The sequence below is a fragment of the Pyrus communis genome, chromosome 10 (assembly GCF_963583255.1).
Source record: "Pyrus communis chromosome 10, drPyrComm1.1, whole genome shotgun sequence".
Taxonomy (NCBI): Eukaryota; Viridiplantae; Streptophyta; class Magnoliopsida; order Rosales; family Rosaceae; genus Pyrus; species Pyrus communis.
Genome location: NC_084812.1, coordinates 19760095 through 19773401, shown reverse-complemented (window position 1 = coordinate 19773401; position 13307 = coordinate 19760095). Strand labels below are relative to the sequence as shown.

The window sequence follows — 13307 nt, the reverse complement described above, 5'->3', positions numbered from 1 at the left end:
TATAGACGGGTTGTAATAGAAGATCTCTGAACCAAAAGTAAATGCATACCCTGATGTACTTCTTATATCATTCTCACTTTCTCCCTAGTCATTGTCACAGAATCTCACAAGTATAGCAGCTTCTTCCTTTTCACACTTTATTCGAAGTCAATAGTTCCACATATATACCTTGGAACCCTTTTATCTGTTCCTATATGCACCTTGGTTGGATTATGCATGAACCTTGATAACAAACTAGGAGCAAACATGATGTCTAGCCTAGTTGCTGTCAAGTGGAGTAAACTACCAACTATTTTCCAGTAAAGAGTCTCATCTGCAAGACCAGAACCATCATTTTTGCATAACTTTTATTAGTGATCAATGGTGTAGCAACTGCTTTAAATCCTTTCAGTTCAAAATTGTGAAGCACGGTTTCTACATATTTTTGCTAGTGGATAAAAATTCCACTGGGATTATGAATCACTCTAATTCCAAGAAAGTGATGCAAAAGTCCCAAATCTGTCATTTCAAACTTTCTCATCATATCTTTTCTGAACTCAACAATCATTTCATCATTACTCCCCCTGTGAACACAACATCATCCACATATATAGACACTATAAGTATGTATATCTAAGTTAGTTCCAGGTTTTCTGTAAAATTTGGCTTCACTTGGACTCTGGCCACATTGATTGAAATATGAATTAGTCTCATTGTACCAAGCTTTAGGGGCTTGCTTTGGTCCATATAAAGCTTTCTTCAACTTATAGACTTTCTCTTCTTCATTTGGAACTTCATACCATACTTCTTCTTCTAGTGTTCCATTTAGGAAAACTGACTTCACATCCAACTAATGAAGCTTCCATCCTTTTTGTGCAACAAGTGCAATTAGAGTCCGAATTGTATTAAGTCTTGCCACAGGAGTAAATGTTTCATTAAAGTCTACTCCTAGTTGCTGTAAATAACCCTTGGTAACTAGCCTTGCCTTGTGCTTCTGCACTGTTCCATCAAGATTGAGTTTGGTCTTGTAAACCCATTTCACTCTAACTATTTACTTGTCACTTGGTCTATTCACTATATCTGAAGTCTCATTCTTCTTAACCATTCCAATCTCACTCTCCATTGCTTTATACCATGCAGTGTCCTTCATAGCTTCTTCAAATGTTTCAAGTTCAATCACACAGAATTTGCAGGTGGCATATATGTCATTGAGATTTCTCATCCTCAATGGTGCTGAGCTAGGGGTACTCCCTTGTGATTCTGCACTTTGTGTTGTGGAATGGGGGATTGAACCCTGAGATGTTTGAGGTGGCGTGGATGTGTGTTTTGAATTGGTGATTTAGCTCCAATTTTAGGTGCTGCCAATCTCCTCAATGTTGATGGTGTTGTGACCATTACTTCAGCATTGGTCTCTGAGTTCCAGATGGCTTCTTCATGGAAGATGACGTCCCTTAAGATGTTTATCTTCTAAGTTTTCAAATTGAAATTTTGTAACCTTTTTCACAACTTCCATATCCTATGAAATTACATTTGTTGCTATTTTCATTAACTTTTGTCATATTGGTGAGGGAACTTGTGCATAACAGATTAAACCAAAGACCCTTAAATGTCTTACTCTACCACTAAAAGCTTCAAATGGTGTTTTCTTGTCCAGGGCCCTTAGAGTAGTTCCACCGTGGGTTATTGCCTGATGGACTAGCTCTCAAACAGGGCCAGAGAACCAGAGATGGGAGGTCCAGTGTGTACTGGCGATAAAGCCCGAGCAGGCCAGAAGGAAAGGCCGACAGGAGTTGCCAGCCCAAGAGCCTGAAGGCCATGTGACGTAAGGCTAACATTTGGGTGACGTTAACCATTATTTCTTCTGCATTTCTCGAACTCTTCCGTGTACTATTCAATTTGAGGAGGGAGAGAAAGAGAGTCAAACCTCGTCCTTCAGCATGTGGAGGAGGGTTGTCTTGCCAACATTGTCGAGGCTCAGAAATAGAATCTTGGCCTCCTTCTACCATAACCCGAAGGAGATGAGGACGTTGTAGAACCAGTCAAACAGAAACATAGCGGCAGCAGCAGCAGCTGATTCTTCTTTAGGAGCAGATCGATCGGCGAGGTTGTGAGGGAAGTAGGAAAAAACCCACAAGGAATCGGAGTGGGAGAGATCGAATCGGAGAGGGGGTTTAATAAATGGGTTTGTGGTGATTTGTCGTTTCGGTGAAGACAAGCGAATCCAGTTCAACAGTACAATTAGACGAGCCAGGACTCTGATGCTTTTGCTTACCTATAATATACTATGTAATTTTGGTTGGCTTTTGATTTGTTGTCATCCTTTTTCTCTCCCTTTGCATTTCTGTGAAAACAAAAACTTACCTCCGTCGTCCTTGGAAGCTGCAGAGCTAGACTGCGCGAGGCTGCTCTGGTGCAGGGCGAATCCGAGAGATTGAGAACGAGGGAGCTGGGACTTGAACGATCCAGCTTCACGATACCCCTCTGCACCACACCGTTTCGCGAAGCCATAGACTACAGAAGTGCAACAGAAATTAAGAAAGGCATTCAGGTGTGCTGCTCAGCTATGTGTCGGAAGTGCAGCAAAAGAAAAATGGTAGAAGTTTGGAGAGATAAGAAGAAATTTCCAAAAGGAAAAGATAAATTAATGATAAAATATCAATTTATACAAAGTAAATAATATAATATTAATTATAAAAAAAAAATACTAATATTTTATTACCTATTGCTAGGGCTATTCAGTGTAAGGGTGGAGATGCAAAAGGCAGTTACTATTCATTAAGGGCAATTTCTATTTACTGGGTGGATTAAATAGTGAATAGCCCGATGGGACCTTTGCAATGGTAGAGTTGCTCTTAGATGTCTTTCGTGGGATATTCGATCATATGCCCCCGAAACCTTGAAAATAGAAAACGGTAGCGTGGTTAAGTTCCCTGCACTTAATGGCTAGATCAATGTCATACGCAGCACTAGGAGAGCCATGCTAAAGGCTAACATTGGCTAAAGCCATGTTAAGCCTAGGTTGCTTTTGGTGAAAAATAAAAGTTTACATATAACTTTCATTGATTTTCAGACGTAGCCCATCATATACTTAGCCACTTGATTCTTTCAATTTAATCATATTAAATTATAATATGATTTACAATCCATTTCTTTTTCTTACACCTTTTTTTTTCTCATTGCTTATTCTACATAAATGTTTTAAGTTTGGCTTTGTTAACACATATTTGTTTAACAATGAAAAATTTCTCACTCACCATGAAAATTTTCTTGAGCTAGCTAATATTATGAAAATACAATATCAAGTTTCTTTGTTTACAAAGATTCAAATCTTTTAGCTAGTCCACCCAGAGCTCAGCCTTTGGTACGCAGTGCTTCAGTTTCCTCCAAAATCGCTATTTCCATCACACACCCAACTCGACGCAACTAGACTGTTGTTTCTTCTTAAAGGCTCCTTGGCACTTGGAAGTAGGCTTGGTGGACACGAAAAACAATCTGTATACTCAAAAGATTCAAACTGGAGATCTGTTTATCTTTCCCAGAGTAGCTTCCTTATCAGTATAACTCGATCTTAGTTGCCAGCCATTGCCATTGCAACATTTGGCAGTGCAAGTGCTAAAGCAGTATTGTGTCGTCGGCTGTTTTTGCCACCAGAATCAACAATGCAATCCATCTTTTAAGATAGATGTTGACACTTGACATCGTTAAGAAGATCAAGGCTGCCCTCATCAATCAGTAGCCCATGAATGACAACAGTTTAATAATTTTCTTGTTAGTGAAATTTTGTTTGGTAACTATCTTTTGACTTTTTGTATCCTATTGCTAGTCAGCTGTGTATAGTTCTTAATATTCTTCGCCGGCTTGTGGCATGTATCAATCAAGACAAAGAGAAAAAATTAGAGAAATGACATAGAAAATTTCAGCACACCCACAACAATATGTAGATAGCCTTACAAAAACTGATATATATATATATATATATATATATATATATATATATATATCAGCTCCTAGAGAAAGACTATAAATACCATGCTAGCTGATAAGTGTAGACATCAAATAGAGTGTGAGTGTGTGCCATGTTAGCTGCCATGTTAGCTAAATATAGTTAAGAATTGTTAGTAGTTAGCTGAGTAGTTAAAAGTTAGTTAGAGGTGAGCTGTCTAAGTGTAAAATGCTATATATAGCATATCTTGTAAACATTTACAATTTACGAAACACAATCTGAAAAGTCATAGACACTTCCTTCATTCTTCTCTCTCTCTCTCTCTCTCTCTCTCTCTCCCTCTCTCTCATTCTGCAATTCTTCATACACAGTTCTTCATTTTCTTCATCTGGTTCATAATAGTTAATATGGTATCGAGCCAGCGATTCTGCTGTGGAGTTACCGGGTCGTGTTTTTGATGAAGTTTCGAGGTCGAAATTGGGTTCTTGGGTGGTGTTGATCAGAAGTGCTTTCTGGGTTTCTAGCGGTGGTATTTTCTGAAGGTGTTGTAGTTTGTTTTGGAAATCTCGAACACTTGAGCCAAATGGAATCTTTGTTTCTGGGTTCTTTCTTGAAATTTTTCTCTTTGGCAGTCTATTGCTTGATTTAGCTAGATAAATAGTTGTTAGGCACGAAGCCATTAGTAGCTAAATATTGAGGGCGCAAAGCCATTCTCTGTGAAGATTAGTTGATTGAAATTTGTGGGCATGAAGCCATTTTTGTGAATTTCTTTGAAGAGTTGTTGAAATTTGAGGGCACGAAGCCATTCTCTAAACAGATTAATTGATTGAAATTTGTGGGCACGAAGCTATTTCTGTGAATTTCTTTGAAGAGTTGTTGAAATTTGAGTGCACGAAGCCATTTCTGTGAATTTTTATGAAGATTAGTTCAATTTCTGTGGACATTGTTAGTTGAAATTTGAAGCATTTCTTGATAATTTGTGATTCTTGAAGTATTGAGAAGATATTAGTTTCTTGATAAAACTATAAATCCTGCAAATAGCAATGGCATCTTCTTTTGTCAAAATTAAAGGGCTTTTGGGAATGTTGACAATTAAGTTGAATGACAAGAATTTTTCGAAATGAGTCTTCTAGTTCAAATATATTCTAAAAGGATATAAGTTGTTTGATCATTTTGATGGGTCGACTAAGTGTCCAGCAAAATTTGTGATTAACACTTATCATGGTGTTACAAATGAAAGTTTTGATGAGTATAAAGAATGGGAAGCTGTTGATTTCTTGCTCTCTTGAGTTTGTTGATTGCTACGTTATCTGATGAGTCGATTGAGCATGTTGAGCATGTTTTGGGATCTAGGACTGCTCATGAGGCTTTGACTAACATTCAAGATAGGTATGCTTCCATTTCTAAAGCAAGGGTGAATACGCTAAAGACTGAGTTTCAGACTATATATGCAAAATGGTGGTGACTCTATAGATCAATATTTGTGTAAGCTTAGAAGTATTAAAGAACAGTTAATTGCTGTGGGAGAATTTGTGATTGATAATGATTTCATTGTTGCTGCTCTGTCTGGTTTACCAATGGAATATTCTACAATGATCTTTACAAGAGACACTACTATGTCCTTAAGGGAATTCCGAAAGCAGCTATTATGTGCAGAAATGGAGGCTGAGTCTGTGGTGAATGGCTTGTCTCAGAATTTTTCTGGGATGTATGTGCAAGGGAATGTAGCCTCTACTTCACAATTTACAAAGGCTCAGGGATCTTCAAGTAATTCTGATAAGGTTGCATATAGTACTGGAGGGATTCTTACACGGATTCCAAATGAAGTACCAATCTTTGGAGTGCCAAGTCAGGGAGAATCATCATCTAATCATGTTATGCATCCACCACCACCAATGTCATTTTCTTCAAATCCTCAAGCAGTGTATCCATCACCATTTCCTAGTAGTCAATCCCTATTGTGCAACCTCAACCTCAATTGTACCTTGATTTCTCTAATGTATATGGTTTTGTTGGTAATGGTAACTTTAGATCATGTGGCAATAGTGGGAATTCATCTAGTGAAAGACAAAACGGTGGAAATTGGCAATCATGGTCTGGAAACACTGAAACTAGGCTAAATATCGTTCCTGAATGTCATATATGTTCCAAGAGGGGGCATACTGCTCCAAATTGCCGGAAGAGGTCTACCAATCCGAGTTCAAGTGGATCAATTCTTGAATGTCAAATATGTGGCAAGTGAGGACATAGTGCATTAGATTGTCACCACATAAACAATTTTGCTTATCAAGGTTCTGCACCTGCACCTACACTGATTGCTATGCAAGCTTAAGCTCCAGCCAACTTTCTTCCCAATGATTCTTGGATCATTGACATTGGAGCATCACACCACATGACATCATACCTGAATTCTTTGCAGCAAGTTTCTACATATGAAGGCAATGACAAAATCACAATAGGCAATGGTGAAGGACAAGGTAACCAAGGCTGTAATATACCACGGAAGGAGCAGTGATGGGAGAAGGTTCAAAGAAAAGACTTACAAGTGCAATATGTCTCCACAAAACATCAGATTGTAGATATTATAACTAAAGGTTTACATGGTCTAGCCTTCTTCAGACATTGCTGCAATCTCAGGTTTGGTAAACCTAGCTGAGATTGAGGGGGGATGATAAGTGTAGGCATTAAATAGAGTGTGAGTGTGTGCCATGTCAGCTAAATATAGTTGAGAATTGTTAGTAGTTAGCTGAGTTGTTAAAAGTTAGTTAGAGGTGAGCTGTCTAAGTGTAAAATGTTATATATGGCATATCTTGTAAACATTTACATTTTACGAAACGCAATCTGAAAAGTCACAACCACTTCTTTCATTCCTCTCTCTCTCTCTCTGCAATTCTTCATACACAGCTCTTCATTTTCTTCATCTGATTCATAATAGTTAATACTAGCAAGTCAGCAATCGAAGCACCACAATCTCCATAAACAAAACATTAAACAGATGCACCGGCATTTATATGCTACATTGCAATTGTCTACCGTGGCTATGGCCATGAGATTGGTTCAATTACTGGTCATATTAGTATTTTCCTTGGCCACCTTCAAAACGCCAGTAATAGCAAGTGATCCTGACACTATTTCCGACTTTATAGTCCCACCAGATTACAACGGCACAGTTGATGGGACATTCTTCACTTTCACTGGATTTGGCGGCATCTTCGATCAAGCTCCTCAAACCGTTAAGGCGTCAAAGGCAAGCATTGTTGAGTTCCCCGCTCTTAATGGCCAAAGCGTGTCGTATGCAGTGCTTCAGTTTCCTCCTAACTCGCTATTACCACCTCACACCCACCCGGACGCAACTGGACTGTTGTTTCTTCTTGATGGACACGAAAAACAATCTATATACTCAAAAGCTTCAAACTGGAGATCTGTTTGTTTTTCCCAAAGGCTTAGTCCATTACCTGTACAACTCGGATCCACAGTCGCCAGCCACTGCCATTGCAGCATTCGGAAGTGCAAGTGCTAGAGCAGTTACAGTCCCGCCGTCTGTATTTGGCACGGGAATCGACGATGTGATCCTTGCCAAATCATTTAAGACAGATGTTGGTACCATTGAGAAGATCAAGACTGGCTTCAGTACCCACTAGCTCCTATATAACAAAGTGCGACTGAGCTTAATAATTTGCTTATTATGCAAACTTTTATTTGATAACTTTGTGTTTTGGATTTTGTTGATGTACGGTTTTCCCTGTAATTCTATTTTTTTTTTTTTATTAAAGTACTTTTTTTTAATACATCGATATTTTTACATTAAGGGGAGGGGAAGTTCGGTTAAGTCACACAATGCGCAACCTAATTTGGTATCGAACTCACCATCTACGAGATTCAAACCTAAAACCTCTCACTTTCAAGTAAAGAGAAATACCACCAGACTGTAGTACTGTACGGTCAATATTTCCCTCATTTCCAGTAAGAAATGCTAAGGTGACATCATTTCACTAAGAAATGCAATGGTGACATCATTTCACTATACAGTCATCATAATTAGAATTGTTCATTCTTATCAGCATTTAAAGATCATGTTAAGAAAAATTAAAAACACAAAAGTCATTTTCTACTTTCATTTGGTTATATGGATCTTTAGGACTATTCATTCTTTTTATCATTCATCTATATCTACAACCGTTCATTCTTATTTCGCGGAATGAGATTGTTGCAAATGTAATGAGATTGTTAGAATGTTGGGAATTTGAATCACAGTTTCATCTTCAGAAGGAACCATGAGTCAGTGCTTGTATGCTTCAGAATTACGGCAAGCTTTTGTTTTGTCGAACCCCGAGTTGGGAAGTCAATGTCTTTCATAGCTTTATTTACACTTGGTTGAAGAAGGTTCTGAATTCAAATATTATAGACGACAACTGTAGAATAAAAAAGCTAAAACATACAAACACGTATCTTGCAAGTTGCATCTCATGTTGTTCGTGAAATCGAAGGTTCTAACACACGAATATGCCCTAATATTGCTCATTATCACTGTTAAGTTGAACTTAATTAAGAACTTGTCCAATATTGCAGCTAAGTAAGTATCCATCCTAGTTCCAAAGCCGATTAATGTAGAATCTTTCTTCATGCACACACGTACTTGCTTGTCATATTCCATGCAAAAATTCTCGTTTTCATACGCATGTACGTCCAAAAAACTTTAGACAATTAATTGACTAATTATTAATCAAAATATAGGGAGCATTTTTCCTCACGACCATAATTATGGTGTATGCTCACCATATACTTAATTATCTGTGTCATTTCACCTAACTGTAGTTAACTTTTACATTAGATGTTACATTTCAACTTAAAAAAAAAACAAAAATTAACCAAAGTTAAACGAAAGAACATGTGATAGATAATTAGGGGTGGTGAGCAAAAATGCATTTTGCTATATTTAGCCGTATACTGTTTACAGCTCCGGTAAGCAATATCTATGCCGGCTTGTACGTGGCGGCTATCAGGGCAACTAAAGAAAACAGAAAAAATGACAACACAAGGGCATAACAATACAGGCTGATTATTTAGCTCCTCAAAAGGCAACACAGGCAAGCGTCCAGTTTCCGATTCCCTTTAAGACAAGCGTGGTCGAGTTTCCTTTTCTTAACTACCAGAGTCTATCCAACGCAACGCTTCATTTTCCTCCAAACTCACTATTCCAACCTCACACTCACCCTGGCGCATCTGGATTTATGTTCCTGATGGTTCCTCGGAATTAGGCCTAACCAACACAAAACAATCCATACACTAAGGGCTCGTCTAGAAGTGCTTTTAAAATTACTGAAAACTCTTTTAGAGAAAATGATTTTGGATTTCAAAAAACACTTGGAAGTGTTTCCTAGACACCAGTTATACGCTTCTTTCATGAAGCACTTCAAGTGCTTTTCTTGTGCTTTTACTAAGGATTGGTTACAAAAACATTTTCACTAAAAGCGTTTTTAGTCATTTTAAAAACATCTCCAAACAAGCCCTAAGAAGCTTGAAGCTGTAGAAAGTGTTCTGTTTCCTCCAAGGGATTTGATTCGAGTTGGTCCGCATAAAACAATGTTTACACTAAGAAGCGCTTTTCCATCTGAATTGAATAACAATCTGATTGTGCATTACTGACAGCGGATACGTGATCAAAATTATTGATAGCATTCCTACATTACCCAACCGAATTTTGGTACAACATCGATTCAGTCTGTCAAAACGTATATATATTAACTAGTTACCCTTCGTAGAAATCTGCAGCAGAACAGCGATCTTGCTTGCGTTGAGCCTCATTCTTAATGTCCCTGCTATGAGACGAATTCATCTTCATGAACTGAAATCCCATTATATACCGATACTCACCAGTCCCAAGGCAGCGGGAGCAGTAACCGAGACCACTTCCACCGCAAGTCTTGCACCTGCAAGAGTGGTTGAAGCAGTTTATGGAAGCACATTCAGAACTGGGTAGAACTTGCAGTTTACAATGTATATGAAGTCTTGAAACGTCACCATTTTGGCCATTCTCCTTTGGGGAGCATTTTCATGTCAATAAAATTTGTCCTTCCTAGAAGATAGAAGATAACAGATTATGAGAGACAGAGAAAAGCAAAAATAGTATATAACGATAGAATTTGCAAACAAACATAGGAATCCACACATCTAGCCAAACATTATAAATAGACGAAACAAACCTCCAAACATAAATCTGTAACACAGCGAGAAAACTGGGGTAACAGGACTGGACTCGACAGACATCAGGATTTGACTCATTCATTTTTCAATATAAAATGAATTCAGTATCAGAAGACGGGGGTTAAAATAACGAGTCTCTGGACAAAGCGTATATTTGTTTACTGTATGTTGGCAACCTAACTTCAGAGGATGGTTAACAAATTCGTTAAATAAGAATGTTTATGCGGCTCACATATCAATTGAAGTTAGTTCATTGTCCCCTGATATATGAGATCTTATTAGGTAAAACCATAAGTACATTTTTTTAATTGCTACAGATGAATGAAATCTTAATGTAAAGAAAACAATCTTATTGTATTCAAGGCTTAAACAAAGGAAAGTCAAGAACTCAGCAATAAACTAACATCGATTTCTTGACTTCAGGATTGAAAACTTCAGTGGCATATGCGGATGGTAAAACTTTTGAATCTCAACCATTCTCTTAAAAACCGTCAGATTTCTGTGGGAAAATGATAAATCTAGAAACATCTCTTTAGTCGCTTTTGACTGCACTTCCAGTATAACTTCAATATTTCTGGCAGACTGAACTATATTTGTTGTATGCCTTAGAACTATGGGAAAACAGGCAAACAATAAAAATTTAGAAAATAGTGTGCACATAAGATGGAAAGAAAGAGAGAGACCTCTTCCGCAACAATCATGGCAATTGACCCTTCCACTCCCAGTGCAGACCTCACAAGGAGGATCCGGTTTCTTCCTTACTTCTCTGTGAACATTTGACTGCAACAAACAGCGCGTGATCCAAAAGTTAAACACACAAAGCATGAGAAACACATGCCACATATCCATCCCTTACACTTTAGCAAGAGCTAAACTCAATGTTTTGGAGATAATTGTGATACAATTTCTCGAAAAAACAAATGCCAATACAGGCACTTTAGTGTCTATGATTGGCAGAGTACAAATCACCACTATTTCAGCCCATGTTCCAGAATCCAATGACTTCCAAAACCATGGTTTTGGTTTAATGTCAGATAATGCACAAATTATCCAACTTATGCTCAAAGATTCATCCAATAATCAAAATATTATTATAGAACTATCCAACTAAGATAATAATAATCAACAAAAATACAGACAAAACCCAGCAGAAATTCTGAAATTAATTTCAAAGCAAATATAATTTCACCCAACTAAAAATTTCAACTTTTGAAACAATCCCAATACAGAAAACCCCATTTGGGTTCTAGTGATTCAACATCTAAATATCAATTCTTGTCTTGGTTTACTTTTAATTGACTTCTCTTACTTAATTTCCACCATTTTCTCAGGAATCAAACAAGAGATATGAAGCACTTGCCTCTGCACGGACGACCCAAGAGGGCTTGGAGAGGGAGAGTCGGGGCCGCGTCTCTGGATTCCGCGGCGGAGGAAGAGGCGGAGGAGGAGCACCATTTGATTTTGAGGCTTCGAATCGGACGGCTGGTAGTGAGCTCAGGCTTCTGACTGCCATCTATCACTGCCCTTCGAATCGGAAAAGCGGCCGTGTGGATAGTTCTTTCATTGTTTTCTTTGTCGAGAAAATTGCACAAATCGCAACTTAAATTTTTTAAATTTTGGTTTATTTCCCACAAACTATTTTCTTACAAATAAAATTATCACTCAGAGTCTAACTCGTTGGACAATATTTAACTCCGTAAAACCGTCCACAACTTTGTTGAATTATTTATGAATATTACTTGATGTGTGATCATGTAAATCTAGATAGATTTGGTTTCTAGATTACTTAATGTTCTAGTGATTCTTTTTGTATAGAATTGTATTTATTTGGAAGATAAGTTAATCTGCTTACGTTGGTTTGTTATAAATAAAGGCACTAGTATATGGAGAATCACACAATTCCTAAGTATCCTACAATATTTTCCACTCTATGTATTGCCGCACCTCTCACTCTCAGATTAAATAGGTCATAACACGTTATCAGCAGATTAAATAGGTAACACTTTATTAGTACGCTCCGACGTTGCACTACGAAATCTAATGAGGAATTTCTGATACATACCGGTTCGTATCTTATGAGGAATTTCTAATACATACCAGTTCATGATATCATCATGGCAATCCAGGCACGATCTTAATTGTCGATATTTTCTTGGCCTAATTGCATGAATCTTCATCATAATACATGAAGTCAATTTTACGCTTTTCGAATTATAGATTCTGAATAAATTGCGTTTGCATTATATCCTGAATATTGTCATATTTTTGTAAATTGATATTATGAGAAAAGAACAGAAAAAGCTTTTTCAGTAGAGCAATTCTACCCCTAAAGACTTTGCGCCAGCACCCAACGCATTTATCTACTCAAGTGAGTAGTAATAGACCTCAATAAATAGTAATAGGCCAAAGCATCTCCACCTCTAAAACAAAAAATAGGCTGGTCAATTTTATTAAAATATTATTATTTTTATTATAAAATAATAAAAATTAATTATTTTATTTTTAATTTTTTACTTTAATTTTTTTTTTTTTGGGAAAAAAAAGTGGATCATTGATCTGTAATCGGACGATACAGTTTAAAAGTGAAATTCAAATTTTTTTTACCGTTGGAAATCCAACAGTCTAGAATAACTAGCCGTTGGAAATCCAACGGCAGAAATTGGGCCACGTCGCCCACCTGGGGGAGATGTTAGTGCGCCTGAGCTGCTGGGCCCCGCCTCTGATTTTGTTGTCTGCTACTCGCACACGCGCCATGTGTTACGTGCAACAACACAAATAACCTGGTCCCAAGGTCTGTCAAAAATGGGCTGGTCCGGAAACCAGCTTGGGCTAGGTGCCAGGCAAACACGCGGGCTGGAGTGAATTGACAGGGTACCAGCCTGGTTTTTTTACTGGGTGCTAGGATATTCCACCTCTGGTGGAACTGCTCTTAGGGTTTCAAACCCAACGAGCAGTGGCTAGAAGTCATGCCGCCAAGCAACCCGAGCTGACCCTGTGAGCCACCACTATGGAGCCTTGTTGTTCTAGACTCAAAACCAGACCCCACGACTTTATTTTTTGGCATCGCAACCACCATGCTCGCCTATAGCTGAGGTTTGCCGTGAGAGCCACTGTCCTTGATGACCCATAGTCATCACCACATCGAACTGAACCATTAAGATTTACCAATTTTGATTTTGAT

At 37.9% G+C, this 13307-nt stretch overlaps 1 protein-coding gene and 1 pseudogene across 1 annotated transcript; one reads left to right on the top strand and one right to left on the bottom strand.

Moving 5' to 3' along the window:
* The first annotated feature begins 6917 nt into the window (after positions 1-6917).
* LOC137747957 (putative germin-like protein 9-2) lies at positions 6918-7563 on the top strand (annotated as a pseudogene).
* Positions 7564-9515: 1952 nt separating this feature from the next.
* Positions 9516-11744, bottom strand: LOC137748716 (uncharacterized). Its single transcript, XM_068488893.1, has 4 exons — positions 11487-11744; positions 10810-10906; positions 9944-9998; positions 9516-9852 (listed from the first exon to the last, which is right to left on the bottom strand). Exons 1-4 carry the CDS (start codon positions 11637-11639, stop codon positions 9672-9674), a joined length of 486 nt encoding a protein of 161 aa, XP_068344994.1. The 5' UTR covers positions 11640-11744; the 3' UTR covers positions 9516-9671.
* Positions 11745-13307: the final 1563 nt, after the last annotated feature.